Consider the following 21,043-nt stretch of genomic DNA (forward strand, 5'->3'; position numbering starts at 1 on the left):
TTCGCTCAACTTTGAATTAAATTTTTACATGAAATCAAAACTTAATACCAGCATTTAAATAATAAATTTATGTTAAACATGCTCAGCTCAATGCGACCAATTTAAAAAAAAAATTTTTTGTTAAATTAGATCTTTAATATTAAATTACTGAGCGAATATAGAGACATGAGCAAAAATACCCACATTGACCTTACACCTGCTGTATTGATGGTTGGCAGTTGCGAATTTTAATTCAAAGTGTCCTTTCTATGTAAAACTTGTTTGTCCCATCGAGAATAAAAAACAATTAATAATAAATAAATAAATGGTATCTTTCATGTTTAAACTAGTCTCACAGTTTATTACCTTTTACTGAATCTGTTATCAATATCATTATCGGAGTACCAGACCCAATTTATTATTTATTACTTTTACCCGATATATTAATTTTTGCACACGAATATAGGTAAGGAACTCTGCAAAAAATGACTGTTCATGAAATCTTTACTGGCTCCTTTTTTATCGTATGATTTAACATTTCATTGGGTGTAAAAGAGGTTTAGTAAAATTATTAGACATTAATTATTTGCAACTCTCTCGTTTTAATAATCTGATATTGGCTGTTGAAGCGTCCAGTGTCCCATTATGAAACTGCAAATTTCGTCTGCTCTTCAGCTATCCACCAGTGAATGAGATTGCTGACCGCTGATGAGAGAAGTGGGGGCAGAACACGCTGCAACACGCGCGCGAACGTAAACAAGCACGGCCGGCTTTTTCGACAATGCTCCATTTACAGATTCTTACGTTTATAAAACTTCTCTTGACTTTTGAATAATTATATCACAGTGAAATTTAAGATTTAGAGAAATGAAGGAGCATCAAGTATTATTACGGAAAAAGTTGAAAGATATATTCGGTTTCGACGATTACAAAAACGATCTGCAAAAGAATGCTGTCGAGAGTATTTACACAGGTTAACTTTTTTGTTTATTTTTTTTCGATTTTGTCGGACGAATCTTTCGTGTCTCGGAAGTGTACATTTTGTCAAGTTTCTTAAATATTATGAACTTTGCACATGATTAGGAAACCAAGACGTGTTATTACGTATGCCAAGTGGATTTGGTAAGTCATTGTGTTATCAATTACCGATCGTCGCCAAAGATGATGCACTTGCTCTCGTCGTCGTTCCTACAAATGAACTTGCCCAGGTATACTACACTTGTAATGAATCACAATAATTGAATGAGTTTTGTAGCTTGAACATTACATTTCGTTTTAGGATCAACTTCGATACTTGAAGAGTAAAAATGTTCCCGCACTTATTTATCATCACAGAACGCCAAAAAATTTAAGGATAAATATTGAGAAAGAAATACACGAACGTAAAAAACCCAAATGTAAGATCATATTCATTTCTCCACAACAGTGTGCTCGAACATTAGCTTTGGTATAGAATATTTTGTAAAATCTTTCTGTCTAAGTATGAAAATATTACATCTTATCTATAATTAATGTGTCAACAGCGATATTGCATTGAAAGACATGATTTAAATGTTACACATTTTGTGATTGATGAAGCGCATTGCATTAGTGAGCATTCTAACAATTATCAACGTAGTTATAGTATTTTAGCTGAATTACATCAGATTTACCCCAATATACCAATTATTACTATCACTTCTACAGCAAATAATGAGGTAATGAATTTGTATTTCACATCATGAAAATTACTTTGTTTTTAAGTTTTAATCTTAACATTGAATTTTGTAGATTAAAGCAGATATTATATATAGATTCAAGTTAAAAAATGTTTTAACATATTCTATGCCTTTGTTCAGAAAAAATATTTTCTATGACATGTTCTCTGTAAGTTCTTTACAAGATCCTTTGAAACATTTTAAAACATTTTTTGAAAAATGTTTCAATAATTTGGATAATCCGGAAGTGCAAGTAAAAAAACCATTTAAATTTTGCAATTATAATTTTTCTAAAATCAATTTAATTATTTGATAATATTAATTTTAGACTCAGAAAGATATTGGATTAATATTCTGTTCTGATGATGCATCAGCCATAGATCTAGCTCAAAACTTAAATTTAGTAGATATCCCTACTTTAGCATATCATGATGGTTAGCTATTTTTTTTAAAAATACTAATTTGTTTCTCTAATTTTTAACTGCATAAATACTTAATTTCAGCATTGAGCTTGAAAGAAAAAAAAGAAATTTTTCTATCCTGGAAGTCAGGTGACGTTCGCTTATTAACAGCAGTAAATTGTTTAAGCATTGGAATTCACTTAGAATCACTCAGGTATTTAAGATAAATTTTAAAATATTTATAAATTTATGTAAATATTAAAAGAATACAAAAATTTTTTCAAATTAAATGAGTTTAGGTGTGTAGTACACTGGAAAACATTCCCTAATTTGGAAAGGTATTATCAAGAGTCTGGTAGAGCTGGACACGATGGATATGATGCTTTTTGTAGGATTTATTACTCTGAAAAAAATGAGAATCTCAAAAATTTTAGTACTTCAAAGTACGTTTATAGCTAAAAGCCAATGCCAAAACGAGCATTATTAGTATTGTTAATTTCTAATTTTCTTCCAGATGTAAACATGAAATTCTTTCAAGTTATTTTGATGACCCTAAGCCGAATTGCCAATTTCACTGTGATTATTGTATAAGTGAGCAGAATTTGAGCGAAGCACCTACAGACTATGAATCATTTATAAAAAGTTTTATTGTAAGAGAAACAAAATCCAATGAATCCTCTGAGCAATGCGAAAATTCTGACAAAGAAAATAATTTGATTGTACCAGAGTTGTGTAATGAAATGTCATCAACGCTAGATAGGTAAGTGCACTTTTTGTTTGTCTTTGATAAAATTTGGAAAACTTAATTATATTTCTTTCAGCTCCAAAAATGAAGGTGAAACTGATAGCAGGCATCTGTTATCTGTTGCATCTGTTCAAAAATCAGATAATGAAGAATATCTTGGTGATATATTACCAAATGATGACTCACCACCTGTTGAAGAACAGTTAAAACTCATAGAATCTCTTCTGTATAAAAAGAAGAATACTGATATATTCACTACAGAACTAAATGTAATATTTTAATTTATTAACTATAAATCTAATCATTTTTAATGTGATTAATTTTTCAGGAACCTGGTAATGAAGAAAACAGCTCTCTGTCTTTACCAAAAAGTAACTCACTGTGTCTTGAAGAACAAATAAACTTGATAGAATCTATCATATATAAAAGACGGAACATAAGATCTTCACCAGAAGAAATGATGAAATGGATAAATTCTAGTATTTATGAAAACAAGACAAGGAACTTGAGTAGTAAAGTTCAATAAAATTATTTGTAGAAAAATTATATTCTTAAAAATCTATTGACTCTTAAATGGTAAGTAAAGTTTTAGTCATTATGTTATGTTTTTTGAAAAGGATTCTGATAATTAAATAATAAAATTATGTACATACCCATTGAATAAAGTTTCAAAATGCCATCGGATCTTATAGGTCTTTTTCAATCGTGATCTCAAAGAGATTGGATTGGATGTGATAGTTTTATATCGTAACAATTAAAAATTTATATTAATGAGTTATAAATATAAAATTTATTTATATCAAATGAAATACTTATTTTTATAAATATATTATTCATACTTATTGAAACACGATGGCAAGAGATATAATGTATAAAGTCTTCTACGTTGGATCGTAAGTTTCTTATATCGTGAAAAATAGTATTGTTATTTCTGAGTAATTTGTGAAGCCTGTATCTATTAGCTTAATTTGAATTTACGATAATGTTTCTTTGTTATATTTAACTTAAAGTATTTGGATTGTAATATGTTATTACAATTGGAAAAAAATTTTGTAAAACTACGTCACTTGAGTGAATTTCAGCAAAGTAAACTACATGCAATAATTAATTTCTCTATATTCCATTAGAAATTCATTTATCACTTAGGTAAATTGATATGTTAATAAATTGAATTATATTCATAAAACCAATTGGATTATTTGTATTCCATTTTAATTATTTTGTACTATTTTAATTAATGACAGGCAGGGAATTTACTTCTGCTGCATTTGTAATAAAACGGTAGCGTACGAAGCTGAAGATTTGATCATCTGTAAAATACAAAAGTGTTCAATTTTCATACAGAAATATTTAAATACGATTGACCTCTTACAGATGCAAATGTTGCCAAATTCATATCAAACACGCCACCGGCTGACAAAATAATTGGCGCTTGACTTCTTAATAATGCTAATTGCACGAGTTTTTGGGCACTCGGCGAGCAATGGTACCAATAACTATTGCATCTGAAAAAAAAAATAATAATTGACCCAATCGTTCGGAATTGCTAGAAAAGTACAAATCACTTACGCAGCTTCGTTAACTTTTTCACTGTCATTCATAATTTGCTGTGCAATGTAATTCATATAAAAAATGCTCAGATATACGCCCACTAGTAATACCCCGATTCGAATGATTTGAATAGGTTTTTGCAAGTTAAGCATTATCTAAAAACGACGAAAATAATTTAGTGCAAGAATGAAATGTGTCTATCGAACAACAAATATATCTTTAAAATAATTACATCGAAAACTAACATAGCTATGGCAGCCATTGCTGCAGCAAAAATGAATAAGAAACTTCCGCTCAGCGTTTCTTGGATGATTTGGGAGCTTCTGAAAACCGATACAAAAGTAAATAAATTAAGCTACGTAAAGAAGTTAAAATTTGCAAAGACAGTCTATAAAACAGTCGTATTGACATGATATTATGAATTTTAAAGACGTTACAAATTTATGCACGATAGTTTGGCACGAGACCCGCAACTGATCCTACACCTTGAAACGTACTTATAACGGAAATAGTAATGCTTTTTATTTCATCGATAAAAGATTTGGCAGACTTAACTCTATGGAATTGCGATGGCTGATAAATACGCTTTTCATTTCACGATAAACAACTTCGTCGCTCGCATGAGCGGTCGGTAGAGCATGATCTTTTGACAGGGCTGATTTACCGATGTTTTCCAATCTATAGCTATGAGGGACATTCTTTTTTAGAGCTTATTTTTGATTTTTAATTTTGACTTTCCAAATAAAGGACCACGAGACTCACCATACAATGTTGAATAAGCCACAATTGTGCTTGACATTGACGACGAACATCGAGTCGACGGCTGTGGCGCCCAATGTCGCGGCGCAAATAACCATACCCCCGTGAAAAGTGAACAAAGTGTAATGATACTCGACCGCGTCGATGAAATAATAGTCGGCGTAATACGGGAACAGCAGGTCGCGGGTCTCGTTCAATGGGAAAACTTTGTCCAAAATCAATGGTATGTAGGGAGTCGAGTTGAATACCATGGTCGCAATAGCGCCGTAACCGACCTGCCGAGAAATAGACATCATCGCGGTATTCGAAAAAATTAATAACAATTGGATCGGATCTGCTCGTGATGCAGCGTAGCTTACGTAGATGATGGACAGAAAGCGTCCCTGTCGGGCGTGTTTACGCAGTATGGCTTTTTCCTCTTTGATTGTTATATCCTCCAAATCCTTTACTAATTGATTATAAACTCGTATCATCTATTGAGGCAATTATTATTATTATTATTATTACTTTTTAATGTCAATGTAAACATTCAAATGAATATTTATTATCAAGTGCATTGAAAATTTAAATCTAATTCAGTCGGTTGCCACTTCGATGAATTGCAAACTTGATCGATATACTTACTCTTTCTTCGAAAACGTAAAACGATAAGTACTTGGTGTAAATGCTCAATAAATATAAAATACCAGTGATGTCTTCGATGATAATTACTAGATCGGTCTTATTATTTAACATACCGAAAAACTGAAATGATATTGTAAGCATACATTTTGATCTATTTTAATAAAGTATAGATGTAAATTTAATCGTTGTAGTTGAAAATGTTTTCCCCTTTCGAAAAAATAATTTGTTATCGTCAGAAAATATGATCACAACGATTCTTTTCGTTTCAACTTCAGTGAATGATACTTTAAAATGTATGTGATAAATTGCTAGATGGACACGCGTCGGAAGTGACAGACTAATTTTGGATTACTCACTATGGGAATCACCAGTGAAAAAATTATAAACGTGTATGCCAAGAAAGATAGATTCTTTCTTAATCTAGATTGAGTCGGCCACAATCCGAGGAATCTCAGCAAAAATTTGCTGATCATATAATTCGGGTTATCAAAAACAGCATCCATCGTTATTGTTTGTTTTTTTGTACTTTCCCGAAATATCTTCCGATTGTTCAAATTTTCACAAATAAACAATAGAATAATTTCCCATGGTAATGCTATGCAAGACCGTCATCGCCGTGTGAGTGTCCTACGAATTATTTATTGACCTATTATTGGTAAACCGCAAATTAGTTGTTATTATTTCTATCGTAAGTTTTATCGCGTCACGTAAAATCGATTGCAATCAAATTTTTTCAAGCTTCTATGATTATATTATTATTTTTCCTAATCTCAAAGAAAACTATTTTACTTTAAATACTTTTCGTCTCATTGCAAATTGGCAGCAAAAATAAGTTATTTCAATATTGAAGCAATGAGCTATTGAAACATGTCGATCGATCTTATAGACGCGCGTGTACTCGATGCAATATTACGAAGGTGTCAACGATTATTCGAATAATTAGATAACTGTAATTTATTTAATTAGTATATCATGAGACTTTAATTTTGCAAATATTTCATACCAACATAATAACAAACATACTAAAACGATATCATCTAACAATTAAGTATTATTTACCGAGAGCTCCGAAATTTTCAAATAATTTGTTATTCGAGTTAATAATTCGAACACATTTTTACATTAACTATAAAAAACTTCAATGGATCATATTGAATAGATATGAAATAATCTCATTTATATAAGTACAAAAGCCGCCATAAATTTCGTAAATTTGAGACAAGGAAAAAGTTCAATATTAAGGAACATTTATTTGTAAAAATGTCATTTTTTATTGACCAATGATCATTAACTGATCTACATTGAACAATACAGAGTAAAATTTTTTCATTCTTTTACTATTTCTATACATTTGTATTCTTTGTATTTTTTGTTCAAGTCGCTCCTTGTAAAGCTCTAAAAATTAAAGTTGAAAAATAATAATATTTAAAAAATAATAACAAGAAAAAGGAAACGACACTTGTATCGGCTTCTGAGAAAGACGAAATACGAACTTTAAAACACAAGGAAATTATTAATGGCAATATAACAGGAACTGTCGAGTTTAGAAAAATCTTTTATGTCTTCAAAAATACAAGAGCTGTGGATGCACTTGCAGGGCTATTTTTGATGACATATGTCAATTTACACTCTTTTCGAGCACCCTTGAACAAGTTAAGTGACACTTTTGTCACAATTATAGTAGAATACCACGATTAAGGAAATCTAAAAAATTATTACAAAAAAAAGATTTGAATTGTTACTGAAAGTGGTCACAGTTAAAAAAACTACAATTAGAATTTACAGTAATCTGAGTACACTTGTAGGAAAGTTAATCTCAGATTGCTTCTCTTTTGTGTGTTTCGAATAATTTTTCTTGAACATTGACTGACCAGTCATTTTCAAAATTAAATTATTGCAACGCTAAAACAACCCACTCTACTATGCTCAGATTGTCAGGGAATTGAAAGTATTAAAATTGGATATTTTCTAGCAATAGATATCGGGAATCGTTCGAATTCTTGTTGCAATCTAGAAGATAGACCTTCAACTATTACTTTATGTGGAAAAGAGATCATTCTGACTGGATTTATTAATGAAGTGAACTCAACTCCACAGACATCTAAGAGCTATGCTGGATTTTTCCGAACTTTATCGGGATCATGGAAATTTTTTGGTGGAAGTGGAAAAAAACACAAGACGATAAAAAAATCTGCATGTGGCATTTTTGGTATTTATTAGTAAATTTCTAGTAAAAGTAACCAAATGTGTTTCAAATACAACATCTTTATACATTTAAGAAGCTGATACTCAAAAAGTAATAATATTTTAAAAATGTTATTACAACGTTATAAGTCCCTCTAAGGAGTCAGTTTCGCTATAAGATTACTACGTACTCAAAGTACCATGACAAGCCGCTAGAACATTTCCCCGTATTCACTGCTTTTCATTCGAAACTGGTTTATTCTTTTTTATCTCTGAGAGGTTCTCGCTACCTCTGTTGCTGCCTTTGCTGTACTTTATGCTGTCTTTGATCCCGTTGAATATGCACGACCATCCTGCTGCTTGATGATCTGCTCAATGTAGTCTCTGACGATGTTTTACAACCGTACCACATCTTAGGGCACATTACTTTGTTGGTTCTAAGAGAACTCTTTATCATGATTGTTCTGCATTATCTGAAGATAAAAATAAACACAAGTAAAAATTACTGAACATTTAGTGGATTTGTTATTCATTCTTTTTTAAAATAACTCAAAATTCATCCATGAGCTGAAGTGCTTTTTTATGATTATATTAAGTTATTAGTTTAATATTATTTCTAGTCAAAACACAGTCGCATTGATTCATTTTAAAAATTTTCAAATATTGATTGGTGACATTTTATTTTATATAAATTGGTAAACTTTAATTTTTCCTTTAAACGATTTAATTTTTATGTTTGATATTTTATATGGCGAAATTTTTCAATGTCTATTTTTTATAGATGATAATACTTGGATTCTCGTACATTTTAATTTTAAGATACTTATATATACCACAGTTGAAATCAAATCTATGGTATTATTGGGAACGTTTGGGGTGCTCACGTCTGTGGTGCTCCGTTGCGTTCGAGTCCCGACGACGTTTGAAGCGCGTTCGTCAACTTAGCTTCACATGATTCCGTGTCACGTACCTCAACCTCTTTTCGTTCCCTATTGAACAGAAATAAAACTTTTGGTTTAAAAATTTATTAAAACATTATTTCAAAATTGTTTCAAAATATGTAAACCAAGTTTGTCAACTACATCGGGTTCAAAATTTCATAGGGTCCTCTATGAGGTAGCAAAAATGATAAGTATTAGCATTTATAAGTTTATAAGTGATTTCATGATTAATTATAATTTATAAATAACATTATAAGTGATTTCATGATTAATTCTGACGAATATTTACCTATTATTTTTTAACTGACCATCATTCATTGGATCTAGCAATAAATTATCCAGAGCGTTCGATTTAATTATATCGGCGTGTTTTGCTTGAATTGATCTGAGCTTTTGTACTTTCTTGGTCATTTTTTTCAAAGCTGTCTTCAATGCTAAATTTTGATTTTTCAGCTCGGCAAGTTGACTGCTGTGTCTAAGTTGATCCCTCGAGCTCTCTTTTACAGAAACGAGCTTTTTTTTAATAGGTCGTTGCTCGTCTTCCATTAACTGCTGTTTTTTTAATGCACGGTATTCCCTCTTTCTTTCACGGTCGTATTTTCTTTTGGCACGTTGTTCTTTTACTGAGAGTTCCTGAACCATTTTAATTTTCCCTTCTTCTTTCCTCTTGTAATATCGCTTTTTTTCACTGCGGCAATAATTTTCATACTCAACCGGATCTTCTCGGATTTTTTCTCTCCTCGCTCGCATATATTCTCGTTTATATTCAAGCAATCTTTCTCTTGCATTACTTTCTTTCTAATGATTTGTTAAATATAAAAATTAGAGTATTTGATAATCGCGCATAAAAAACTTTAGGTTATAGTTACCCGACTTGTTTTTGTGGCTATTTTTTTAGCTTTTTGTGTTTTTAAAGCTCGATTCTTTTTTTTCTTATCTATCTTATCTTTGGTATTGTCTACCATTGATCGCGTTATTCTTTTTGGAGGCATTTCAATAAATTAATTTTCGGAGGGGACAGTTACGGAGATGACAAATCACACTTTTTTGTATTTATGACGATTTAATCGGTGTACATAGTAAGCGCTTGTTTGAGTCGTGTGCATCGTGCAATACGCAACATATATTTCGAGCAGCTGTTTTTCTTCAGTATTGTAGGAGTCATCAGAGAGCGATATAAACCCTACTTTTTTGTTATGCTAGAATTTTTGCACATTGATAAGTCTATTTAAAGGTTAACATAAACATTAGCGCATTGCAATACTAGAAGAAAAAAAGCGCAACAATAAGTTGGTCGAGGGAAAGTGGAATGGTCAGATTTAAAAAGGAATTTTGAATATCGCGCCGTTTTGCAGATTGCGTTTGAGCGTTGAGTCAAAAATATTTTTTACGCTAGTTTTTTAAAAGAACGTTGGAAAACCCCTATTATAAGTAATATCGTTGAAAATCTTACGATTTCTTTATATGAAAAAAAATCAATTTCATTCGAGTTTCCCGTTATCTAAACTTCTTAACCAATCATTTGAAATAAAAATTGTTTTTTTTTTAATTTTTCGTAAATTTTAGTTTTTTTGTGCTTTCTGTAGAGAATAAAAGTGGGGTTTCGAATTATTGTAATAGGAAAGCAGTTAAGCGTGAATTTGAAAAAAAATATGCCAAAGTATAGTACGTTTGAAAAGTTACAGTTAGAACATAAAACAATGTCTTTTTTATTGGCATTTTTTACATAAAAATAGTGATAATAACATTTATAAGAATTTTAGAAGCTCTTTATAATTAAAATGAAATTAGTGCATCAGTATGGAACTCAGAAGTAAACTATGATTGCCGATCGGAGCTGAGCAGGAATTGTATGTTGATGAATACGTATGTGCCAACTGTCTGAAGCACCTGAAAGCGCAAAAAATTTGAAACTCGTGAATTTACGGCGAAATAATTTTGAAAAGCTTACCGAGAGCATCAGCTGTTGATTCATGGGCAACATTTGGAAAACCTTTACCTTTGCGTTTTTAATTAATATATGAGTCGAAAAATTGTTTAATTTTTTATGTATCTTTGTATCATGAAAAACGTCCAATAAATCGCTAACTATAACTCCAGTTTTGAGAATCTGTAAGCATTGAGTACAATTGTTATTTCTTTTGTCATCAAATTCAAAATCAATCAATTGCGCATTAAAGTTGGAACCTCTCGCTCAACAGCCGACACCGATGACGTGACTGATTGGAGAACCCATGTATGCCAAAAGAACACTATGAACTTGATGCTGTAATCGACGAGGGATGCGATCTTTTTGAAAGTTATAATCAGCGGCTGAACGCAGTAGAAAACGCTCCAGGTGTAACTGACCAGAAAAAAGCATATGATCGAGAGCATAGGAAAGGAAAAGAAGTCGGAGAAGTCGTCGACGAAATCGACGAAACACGAATATAATTCCCGGCACTGTTTGATTTTCGCGAGGATGAGTTCTGAGTCCGAGGACGACGACGTTTCGAAGCTCTGAAGCGTCAGAAATTTCGGCAAACTGCTCAGGTTGTCGTTGACGAATCTCGAAGCATGCAAAACCACGATGAGCAACAAATTGTACTGGACGTACACGAACAGGATCATGAAGTCATTGATCGAATAACCGATGGCAAGTAAAGTCGAACAATTTTCACCAATGTTATCTTGGGAGCAGAAATACGTAAGTACTAAACATATGGTGACGCATAAAATGATGAAGCCAAAAACTACGGCTACGTCCAGAAAAAAGCTCTTTCTCCTTTTCTTATCGGCACGCTCTAGTTCAAAACATAATTTTTTAATATCGATGAGTCTGTTCAATATGTCGATAAATTGACGCTGTTTCAGACAAAAATTCGAAATTATAATCGTCGAGTTGCAAAAAATTAACGCTTGATAAATGAGCCCTAAAATTTTCTCCTGATATGCCACTCGTTCGAGCATACGTAAACACGTAAAAACATTCAATGTCAGAGTCGCGAGGTACAGAAAAACGTTGTACACAATTCCAGAAGTCGAACGAGCGAAAATTTGCGGTCCGCGGCGATTTAATCCCATGGGAGCGATACCGAACAATTTGCACACGTAAAAGAAACCGCACGCAGCAGTGAGTAGAGCACGAGACATTTTAGTGCAGAGCCGTCCAACTAAACTGCGTCGAGTAAATTGTGCTTGTAGAAAACCGTTCGATATTGGTAGTTTAGATTCAAACGTGAAACGAGTGACACGTAAGTGTACTTTCCATAATAAAGAAAATCATTGGAAATTTATGAAAATTTGATTGAAAAATGAATTTATTATTCGATAAAAGTACATGTCTGCTATAGGCGATGGAATTTATGAAATAACAAAAATTAAGTGTCAGCGAGCTTCGTTAATACTTGCTTGAATAACCCTCATTGATTTCATGTAAATATAATAAAATCTACTCAAACTTTGATGTATCAATTTTCACATTTTTAAAGTCTCGCTCGAACCCGTGAAGTATTTATTCAGAATAAAATCGCATTGAAACATTCGTGGTTTCGTGGGTTTCCATATGCATTGATGAAAAATAATCGGGTCAAATAATTGCTTTCTTATTGAAAGCGCGAAGAGAGACATCATTAATGAGAGAAAAGATGTTTTTCAAAAAATAACTCATATCGGCACGTAACATTAAATAATTTTTAATTTTCAAAAACTAAACTTTTTCTGTTTAAAAAGAATCATTTCTTACAGATTTGGTAAATCAAGTATTTTTAGATATACTAAGAACAAATTTTTATTGGTTTTTTTGTATTGAATTTATAAATTTAAACTGATAATTGCAGTTTTAAAAAATTCGTATTAAAATTCTTAAGTTTATGATCTGTTGTAAAATTGTAATTTATCAAAATAAACAAAAGATATTTTGAAGCAAAATATAATATTTTATGTTTAATATCAAGACCAATAGGTCTCCAGTAATAAAACTTTCGTTCAATTAATTTATAGGTGATTTTTTCGTTTTCTGCTGGAAAACGTATCGTTTTACGTCTAGTATACTAAGTTTTAGAGGGCCAAAAAATTCCTCGATTCAACTTCGCCAGACGTCATTCAAATTTTCCGAACGGCTGAAAAAGTTCTAAAAACTCAGCTTTCTTTTATTTCTGAACAGAACATCATTAAAAAAATGATGAACATTGCACTGAACTTACTGCCGATTAATTCTTTATTTACAATCAATGAACATTTGTTCGACCAAGCACCATTATTCGATCCACCAGTTGGTTAGCTTAATTTTAGATCAGTATTTTCGTATTAGATTACATTGAGAAGCATCTGAATCTTCCGAATTGAAATCACGAGTGAGAACAAAACTTCAGAGAATTATTGTATTTGAAAATCAATAAAAATAATTTATTATACGTACGTTTTTTATTCAATTTTATAATCATGTAAACGATATTTTTCATAATATTTTGCTTGAAATGCCAAAAAAATGTATTTTGTTGTCGGCGCTTGAATTTGTTCATAAAGGCGGCGTCGAATATCAACAACTTTATGGCTTTGTAATTTTGTTTCTTCATTTTTTCTTGGAGGGTAAATATTAAAAGTAGATTGAGAAAGTCTGTTATGCATAATAACTTTCTCGTAATGATATTCGCAGTTTATCTAAACCGATGATTCTCACAATAAAAATGCACCCGAAACACGAGTATCGAACTAATATCGATCGTTAGATAGTGCAAGTCTTTACAACTGCAAACTAATTTAAACGAAAACAATCTAACTTATAAAAAAGAGATGGACCTAAAAGTGAAGCCAATCTATTCGGCCTCTGATTGGTCGACTGACATTTGACTAGAGTCGAAAAGTAATAAAGTGACGGTCAAAATAGCAACTTTTTCGAAACTGACTGAAAAATGTACGCGCGCGCAGCGCGCCTGAAAGTTACTAGTGAGTTTAAATTTTTCTACTGATAAATATCCTAAATTCATTGCGAAAGTTTACATAGGACTAAAATTTTTTCAATCCGACTATTTTAATACGACTTAATTCAGAAAAGGGGCCATAGAAAAGCATGTCGGCACTCAGGGTTGAGGTTGACTCATCTCGTGGTTAGAGGACCGAGGACGTCGTTGAGGTTCCGAGGCGTTTGCGCTGCTGCAAGCTGCACCTGTCAACGCGAAAACGTGAAAAAAAAATATGACAGACAGAAGGAAATATTTATATAATTAGTCGAATAAAACACAGAAATGTGCATTGGTCCAAATTAACTTTATTAAATGTGATAGGATGATAACGATTATCTATTTTTTACACACTTTGATTGAACGCGAATTACATAGAAACGAATCGAATTGAATTTAAATAAGTCTTTACTAGACTTATTACTTTAAAAAGTTATAAGTCATAAGTAAAAAGCTAAAGTAATAAGTCTGTCAAGTAATAACATGACGGTTGTTGAACCCTCTTTCTTTTCTCACTCGCTCATTCACGCGACTCCGAAAGACGACGTTCTGCATCCCGTCGTTTGCGAGACGCCTCGCGCAAAGATCTCAGTGAGCTGCTGATCGATAATCCGCAAGCACGCTCGAACTCGCGTTGGTGGTCAAGTTGTGATCACGTTAGTTTTGCTAGATGAAGCCGGGCGCGGGCCACGGACGTAAAGACGCCGACGCGTCTTGTATGCGAGTCCGCGAAAGGCCACGGCGGAACCGGCTACAGTATCGCGACACATGTAATTATACAAGAACCCGTCAAATTCTGCACAATGAACTGTAGCATCGCAAACTTATAAAATAAAATAACAAGGCACGATGAGAGCTTTTAGTACATCGTCGATCAAACTTGTACCGGGGCTGAGATTTGTTTTGAAAATAAAGCTCTCGACATCTTTTCGAGTCAGTGTCGCTCTCTTTCTCCGTCCCGCACAGAAGAAGCTGGTAATTACAGACACGCCGGTGAGTACGGGGTCCTCCTTACACCTCGATATCGCCTCTCCGTATCTAAAACAGGAAATTATACATTTGCATTATCTCCTGATCGATTTTCTGTCTTGCGGCTTTGACAGCTGGATCGCCGTGGCTTACCTTGTTAGTTGGTCTTGGCACTCGACGGCGGATTCAAGGCCGCGAGCAGGACCTGTTCGCGCACCTCCGCGGAGACGTTGTTCAGCGCCTCGGCCAGGCGGGTCAGGCCTGCCACCATCTGCGCGTTGATCGGCTCTGGAGCGAGCAGCGGCGCTGGCTTCGTTTTTTTGTCTACGCTGTCGCTCGATGATTGTAGTGGTTTCTTTCGCTCCTCACCTGTGACAGTGCTTGTGGCTACCTTTTTGAAGTCTTCGTCAGACTCGAGCTTCATGCTGCTGCTCGCTGATGCGGACTTGGAGGCGTTGACCCTGGTGGTAGTGCACGATGGTGGACATGCTGGACGCACCTTGGCGACGCTGGGCCTCGCTGTCTCTGCAGGTGCGGGGCGAGCTGCGTAGGGCGCGTCTCTCGCCGTCCTCGCGTTGCGCCCGAAGCGATGGCCATCGTTGCGACGATACTCTTCGTCGCATCGAAACGAGCAGTCTTGCGTGTCGAAGCCACGTCGGCCGCAGTTTTGGCCGCTCCTCTTCTTCTGTGACTCGTAGCTGACTTTACTGTACGTCCATGGAGGCCTTGCCGAAACGGCAGAGGCTGCGGCGGCGGCGGCTCGTTTGAGTCGATCTTTCTCGATGGCTTGAGTCACGCAGTACTTGCGCCACGCCTCATCCGCGACCGCAGCCTCTGCCTTTGGGTCGGCTTCTTTTTTGACCGCTCTGGTCGATACAGCAGCTTGTGCCTGCAACACCTCTTGCAGGGCGGTAACGGGGGCGTGGCTGGCCGATTGCGCTTGTCGCCGGGCGGCTCGCTCTTTTTCGAGGGCAGCCGCGGCGTTGCTCTCGGCCAAGGCCGATTCTAGGATTTGTTTGCGTTGCTTACGACGTTGAGCCCTGCTCGATTTGACACCCGTTTGATTCGAATCGGGACCGGGCTGTCGAGGATAATCGCGGGCGTTGGACTTATAGCGGCCGCGGCCCGACTCTTCTCGGCTCTGCAGTCGCTGCCAGTGCGTGCAGTAGGCCGTTCCTCGGCATCGGCACTGGGAGTACATCGTCGCTGCGCCACCACAGCTGCAACAGATAAAACTTGACATTGTCTTATTCGCCCTTCGGATATCGCCATTGATTAATTTGTGCTTTGAGTAAAAGCTCTACTCGTGTAATTTATAAATCTACTTTCGCGACGCGTTTCTCGTTTTACGTCGTCGACTGCGTGCGTGACTCGGTGACGGAGCTTTCAAAATTCTTATCAAACCATACGTAACGTAAATAAACGAGGCTGCGAGCAGCTCCTCGCCAAGTCGCTTTTTTGTCGTCTCTTCAATTTCTTAATATTAATTTAGTCGGTGATCGCTTATATTTGAGGATGCGAGCTTTGCACAGGTCCCGACACACCCGCGCGCACAGGTACACGTCTACAACTGAACCGATGAATTTATCGCGCGGCGCAGCTCGTTCAAATGCCTGTCCCACGAGTCTACATGGTGAGCCGCGACGTATGCATCGATCATGGTTTTCATCGTACGATTTAAGAGTTCGATCGGATTAGGGGCCGCGCAATCGGACGGAATCTTTACTTGCTGGATGCCTTTTATCTCAAAAACTGCGTTCATCCAATTCGCGTGCTCTTTTTCGGTATCGCATATAATGTAAAAATCAGGCTTATCCCATCTATCGATCACAAGCTCATTGAGCGCGATCGCGAAATCTAGTATGGTGACGTACGGTATAACTTTCAGCTCGACTCTGCGACTGAACAGATCGATGAAAACGACCAGCCATTTGCTCTCACTACTGGAACAGGATGGTAATTCCAAGATTTCGCAGGCTATCACGGCCCAGGCTCGCTCGATGATCAGCGGCGCCTCCGGTTGGTTCGTTTTTTGGGGGTTCGGCTTACCCGGAGGAGCGCTGGGACAATCTCGTGCAATGTGGCCGATAGCGCGGCAACGATAGCAGCGACGTTTCGTACAATCTCTAGCCCGATGGCCGATCTCGCTGCAATCGTGGCACGCGCCCCAAAATCGTCTGCGGTTCGAGTCTCTTGGTACCGCTCCTGCTTCGGCTTTTTGACTCGATCTAATCGGAGGCTTTCGCTTTGCTTTACCGGGCAAAGGTAAAACCGTATCGGAGTCGTTCTTCAGCGTCTCCTCGTAGATCTCGCCTTCTCGCTCTATTTTTTCCAGCGAGTCGGGCATACGATCGCGACACGCTCGACGATATTCCGGGCGTAGGTTGCCCCAAACCATCTCGATTAGTTGGTCGATCGATGGCTTTTTCGATAAATGCACAATATAATACCGAATATGAGTCAGAAACTGCAGAATCGTTTCGTTTTCGCCCTGCTTACGTTTGCGCATCTCGTACATTATACCACAATCTCCGCCAATAAACATGTCTCGAAAAGATTTTTCAAAGTGTTGCCAATGTTTAAAAGAGGAACGCTTCGTATCTAACCATATAGACGCAACGCCCTGTAATGTTACGGCGATCACGTCAAAAAGCTCTTGATCGTCGATGCGTCCAATCTGACGGCAATATTTCAAGCGATCCAAGAAAAATATAGCTTTTTGTCGATCAACACCGTCGTACTCCAGATTCAAACGGTGCAAAATCTTTACGAGCTTACGGCCAGTGATTCGCGCACGCTCAGGCCCATCTCCGCTGTCGTCGCTATCGCTCGACTCGCTACTGCTCCAAGAGCTCTCGGACGAAGACGTCGATGAAACCTCTCGCCTCTTGTGCTTTCTCGAGCAGGCGCGCTTTTGCCTATCTTTGCTCAAAGAGCGCGAAGACTCCCACTGCCAGTACCTACGACCCTCTTCCGTGGAAGGGCTCCTCGAGTATCGCGTAGATCGCCGGTCCCTCAACGAAGCACGCGAGCTTCCGCTCGAGCGCGACGTCGATCGGCCACGCCTTCTGCTCGAGTCTCGCTTGATTGGTCGCTGGCGAGAATAATCGCGTGAAGCCATTTTCATGCGTCGATTAAAATTTTCTGGAATCGGGGCTTTTTTGTATTTATCGCCGAGTATTTATTTTCGCTGCAACGACTTTGGTATACGCTCGCACAGTATCAAGAGCAAGCGTACAAAAATTTGGCCTCGATAGCTTCAACTACAGCGAAAACAATGCTCAAACACTCTCGCACTAATACACGCAGAGTAAAAATGTCAGGGCACACTGTGATGGGCTTCAAAACATATAGGCTGTACAGTGATAAATATGAGCACAAGCAAGATCACACACCACTATAGGCAATTTTATCAAGAAGCTAATTCTTTATTTACTTTCTGTCTCACTCTCGTGCACTACCTATCGTCGTTGCTCTAGCGAAGTTGCTATTTCACGGCGCGTTTTTACCTCGTGACTTTTCCGCGCGCCCCTATTACACATAAATATCTGAAACTCGCTCTTGCTCGGACAAGTTTGCAATCGCACACACAGATAAACTAGCTTGTATTCTGTTTATTTTCACGAATAGAATTATGTTTGCGCCAAAATATTTCTTTTTTATCTACTCGCGAACACAGTTTTTTTTTTTTTACTGGGCAAGTTTCGCGCCTTGGGTATGCGGCTGACCGATTCGGTTTGTCAGCTCACAGGACGCACCAGGCGGATTTTTGATCGCCGTCAATAATGAGCACTCCAGCTAGCTCGCCTAAAAAATTATCGCGAAAAGAGATTCGCGCGCCCAGGTTGGAGGCTGACTCACCTCGAGTGAGATGTCGAGTTCGGATCAAGACTTTTGTACCGTTGCACTGCACCTGTAAACACGAAAGCACAAAAAAATATGAAAAAGAGAAGGAAACGTTTAATCTAATAAAGTACAGAAATGTGCATTGGCACAAAAAAACACTTCTCGCTTCCACTCTATCACTCACATATTAAAGTACATCACCCTTAATTGTACGATAACACATCGCTTGGACACGCGTACACATTATTAATATCGTCGTATTATATAGAACTCACTCTGTATTGCTGTTACTGCTCTGCAAAGCTACCACACGGGTTATATTGCCGGGATGGCTGTTGACTCTTCGACCGGACGACGAAATGCCTCGCACGCAGGATGAAGTTCACGGTCCACGATGAACTATATACGGCCAACAAAACCTGGCTCCTTGTTTCACACACACTGTCACGATAAACTCCCACAGATCTATGCTCAACGACTATTATACTCAAAATTCAAAAAGTAATGAACTGCGCGTTGTTCTCTGTCGAGGATCGATGCTTTCAGCTCCGAGGTCAGATCTCGATTGACGAATACATTGTATAGGCAGGCGCTTCTCGCATGCTGTAGCCAAGCGCTACCGACCATGTGCGAATGGAAACACGCGGACGCGCTTTGTTTACGTCCGCGAGATGCTACTGAAGTACCGTATCGGACCTGGCATACAGAACGACGCAAAACACGTACAATAATATATTAAATATACGCGTATATAATACTTTATTAAAATTGGTTTTGGGACCCTTTTACTATGTACTATAACATACCAAAAACGCGTCAAGATAGATGACATACGTGCGGACGAACATTTAAAAAAGTATTATTTTGAACCATATATTCTTCACTGTACTCAATATTACATAAATTTTTGAATTATCGAAATTATTCAGAAATATATAAATGGCAAATGATCGTATTAAGATTGCATCGGCTACAATCGGAGCCAAAAGTTGTATGACATGCTGCGCACGAGTAAGATTGCGCGTACCTGACGTACAGTCTCAAAATTTCATGGGTGACTGTATTACACAAGCATGCTCAGTGTATCCGTGTGCCACACAAGCATGTCCGAGCGTGTCCGTGTGGACGAAGCGGCCAATCGCGAACCCTTTCGAAGCTGATTACTCATTAACGGCGCTCGATTTTCGTAATCTTTCGTCGCAGTACTACTTATGGTCTAATATACCTGTAGTTTCATTTATTACAAAATCGCATGAAACATTTTCTTTCTGTGTGACTTTTTCGGAGTTTTTCTACCTTGCCTATGTTAAATTAAAAATTGGAGAGTATTACTGTGTTGATTAAAACTACCTGTACTCTCCAAATTTTAAGAAAATCGTATGAAGGTCACTTTTACCGATGTAATACATTAATTAATCATAGTATAGACAAATTTTTGCACTAGAATTAATCATTTTGAAATAGTATATCGTATATTACTATAATTGATCCCGGTACAAAAAGGTCAAAACAGAAAGGTCAGACCGAAAAGGTCTGCTTTTTATACGAGAAAATATGAATGTTTACATTTTTAGGAGGAAGCTATATGCCAATTTTTTGGCAGCGAGTTTTTTCATTGGCATCGTTTGCAAATGGAAGTACTCCTCGAGCAACTAGTAAAATTATGTTGAGATATTCTTTTTATGTAAAGACATGCTTAGACTATACACTTGAATTTTTTACGTTTCATCGAAATTTTTTGCGGTTGGAAGGTGGATTAATAACGCATGCACTCTCTTTTACGCACATCCATTGCTGAATTCCAAATAACGATTTTGTCAAAATACTTGAATTATAAATCTGCTGTATTGAAGAACTAGAATGCAAGTTTTACCGCCGATTATTTAAGAACTGTATAATGTCCGCTGAAGTGTCTTAAATCATCATAATCTAAGTCTTATAACTATCATTCAGTTTTAGCGAAAACTATTCGTGCAATGTATCCTGGGATCAAAGCGGAAAAATTTCATGGGATTGACCTATCTCTTCAAGAGGTTTTTACAGCGGATGAAAAGTATTACAGACTTGCTTTTTTATCAGATAGTATGAATCCTACTTTAAGAAAATGTGGGCAATGTTTTTTATTGGCTAACATTATTTACAGCATTTATGTTACGGTGAACTAAACCTTACATTAACATTCATTTGTTTACAGTAGTCTTAATTTCATTACGCTTCCACAGGGTCTTTCTATGGCGCATAGAACGTTCAAAACACCGATAAACTGGGAATTTGCTATTCAAAACGTATTTGAAATGTCATTTATAATTACAATTTTAGGTATTTATGTCATCTTCATAACCGGTGACAATAATGTACGTGCTCTATGAAGACAATATATAGTAAAATGATATTTCATTAATGTCGT

The 21,043-nt window shown here is 36.3% G+C and overlaps 4 protein-coding genes across 8 annotated transcripts; 1 reads left to right on the forward strand and 3 right to left on the reverse strand.

The window, feature by feature from the left end:
* The first annotated feature begins 731 nt into the window (after nucleotides 1–731).
* On the forward strand, nucleotides 732–3,939 carry LOC106652542 (ATP-dependent DNA helicase Q5-like). Of its 2 annotated transcripts, none has more exons than XM_023459628.1 (11): nucleotides 732–952; nucleotides 1,063–1,187; nucleotides 1,259–1,426; nucleotides 1,500–1,676; nucleotides 1,750–1,929; nucleotides 2,005–2,110; nucleotides 2,180–2,291; nucleotides 2,377–2,520; nucleotides 2,592–2,837; nucleotides 2,899–3,091; nucleotides 3,151–3,939. In XM_023459628.1, exons 1-11 carry the CDS (start codon nucleotides 847–849, stop codon nucleotides 3,346–3,348), a joined length of 1,755 nt encoding a protein of 584 aa, XP_023315396.1. In that variant the 5' UTR covers nucleotides 732–846; the 3' UTR covers nucleotides 3,349–3,939. The 2 variants fall into 2 exon arrangements, with proteins under 2 accessions (XP_023315396.1, XP_014227036.1); XM_014371550.2 differs by having other exon boundaries at nucleotides 1,503–1,676; nucleotides 3,151–3,938.
* A 102-nt stretch (nucleotides 3,940–4,041) lies between these two features.
* LOC106652557 (odorant receptor 67c-like) lies at nucleotides 4,042–6,319 on the reverse strand. Its single transcript, XM_014371568.1, has 9 exons — nucleotides 6,113–6,319; nucleotides 5,757–5,876; nucleotides 5,492–5,605; nucleotides 5,136–5,407; nucleotides 4,929–5,057; nucleotides 4,606–4,696; nucleotides 4,392–4,528; nucleotides 4,195–4,327; nucleotides 4,042–4,132 (listed from the first exon to the last, which is right to left on the reverse strand). Exons 1-9 carry the CDS (start codon nucleotides 6,257–6,259, stop codon nucleotides 4,076–4,078), a joined length of 1,200 nt encoding a protein of 399 aa, XP_014227054.1. The 5' UTR covers nucleotides 6,260–6,319; the 3' UTR covers nucleotides 4,042–4,075.
* A 1,629-nt stretch (nucleotides 6,320–7,948) lies between these two features.
* On the reverse strand, nucleotides 7,949–11,110 carry LOC106652504 (stress response protein NST1-like). Of its 2 annotated transcripts, none has more exons than XR_001339378.2 (5): nucleotides 11,069–11,110; nucleotides 9,751–10,991; nucleotides 9,171–9,679; nucleotides 8,746–8,929; nucleotides 7,949–8,413 (listed from the first exon to the last, which is right to left on the reverse strand). XR_001339378.2 is itself a non-coding variant. In XM_014371500.2 (5 exons), the coding sequence occupies exons 2-5, from the start codon at nucleotides 9,871–9,873 to the stop codon at nucleotides 8,410–8,412; spliced, it is 741 nt and encodes a 246-aa protein (XP_014226986.1). In that variant the 5' UTR covers nucleotides 9,874–10,991; nucleotides 11,069–11,110; the 3' UTR covers nucleotides 7,949–8,409. The 2 variants fall into 2 exon arrangements, 1 of the variants encoding a protein (XP_014226986.1); XM_014371500.2 differs by having other exon boundaries at nucleotides 8,825–8,929.
* Nucleotides 11,111–13,928: 2,818 nt separating this feature from the next.
* LOC106652409 lies at nucleotides 13,929–19,183 on the reverse strand. Of its 3 annotated transcripts, XM_014371336.2 has the most exons (4): nucleotides 18,912–19,183; nucleotides 18,652–18,703; nucleotides 14,944–16,010; nucleotides 13,929–14,859 (listed from the first exon to the last, which is right to left on the reverse strand). In XM_014371336.2, the coding sequence occupies exon 3, from the start codon at nucleotides 15,989–15,991 to the stop codon at nucleotides 14,948–14,950; it is 1,044 nt and encodes a 347-aa protein (XP_014226822.2). In that variant the 5' UTR covers nucleotides 15,992–16,010; nucleotides 18,652–18,703; nucleotides 18,912–19,183; the 3' UTR covers nucleotides 13,929–14,859; nucleotides 14,944–14,947. The 3 variants fall into 3 exon arrangements, with proteins under 3 accessions (XP_014226822.2, XP_023315410.1, XP_023315409.1); XM_023459642.1 differs by having other exon boundaries at nucleotides 14,944–18,703; XM_023459641.1 differs by lacking the exons at nucleotides 13,929–14,859; nucleotides 14,944–16,010 and having other exon boundaries at nucleotides 16,034–18,703.
* Between the last annotated feature and the right edge of the window lie 1,860 nt (nucleotides 19,184–21,043).

This window comes from Trichogramma pretiosum, unplaced genomic scaffold (assembly GCF_000599845.2).
Source record: "Trichogramma pretiosum strain Unisexual culture from Peru unplaced genomic scaffold, Tpre_2.0 scaffold26, whole genome shotgun sequence".
Taxonomy (NCBI): domain Eukaryota; kingdom Metazoa; phylum Arthropoda; class Insecta; order Hymenoptera; family Trichogrammatidae; genus Trichogramma; species Trichogramma pretiosum.

Bases quoted from the DNA above. Each gene is read 5' to 3' on its own strand.
- LOC106652542 (XM_023459628.1), top strand. From the start codon at position 847: ATGAAGGAGCATCAAGTATTATTACGGAAAAAGTTGAAAGATATATTC. The intron at 1,677-1,749 runs GTAATGAATTTG...TGAATTTTGTAG, and splicing joins CTTCTACAGCAAATAATGAG to ATTAAAGCAGATATTATATA. The intron at 3,092-3,150 runs GTAATATTTTAA...TTAATTTTTCAG, and splicing joins TATTCACTACAGAACTAAAT to GAACCTGGTAATGAAGAAAA.
- LOC106652557 (XM_014371568.1), bottom strand. From the start codon at position 6,259: ATGGATGCTGTTTTTGATAACCCGAATTATATGATCAGCAAATTTTTG. The intron at 5,606-5,756 runs GTAAGTATATCG...TTGCCTCAATAG, and splicing joins TTTACGTTTTCGAAGAAAGA to ATGATACGAGTTTATAATCA. The intron at 5,408-5,491 runs GTAAGCTACGCT...ATTTCTCGGCAG, and splicing joins GCTTTCTGTCCATCATCTAC to GTCGGTTACGGCGCTATTGC.
- LOC106652504 (XM_014371500.2), bottom strand. From the start codon at position 9,873: ATGCCTCCAAAAAGAATAACGCGATCAATGGTAGACAATACCAAAGAT. The intron at 9,680-9,750 runs GTAACTATAACC...ACAAATCATTAG, and splicing joins TAGCCACAAAAACAAGTCGG to AAAGAAAGTAATGCAAGAGA. The intron at 8,930-9,170 runs GTAAATATTCGT...TCTGTTCAATAG, and splicing joins GGTCAGTTAAAAAATAATAG to GGAACGAAAAGAGGTTGAGG.
- LOC106652409 (XM_023459641.1), bottom strand. From the start codon at position 17,917: ATGAAAATGGCTTCACGCGATTATTCTCGCCAGCGACCAATCAAGCGA.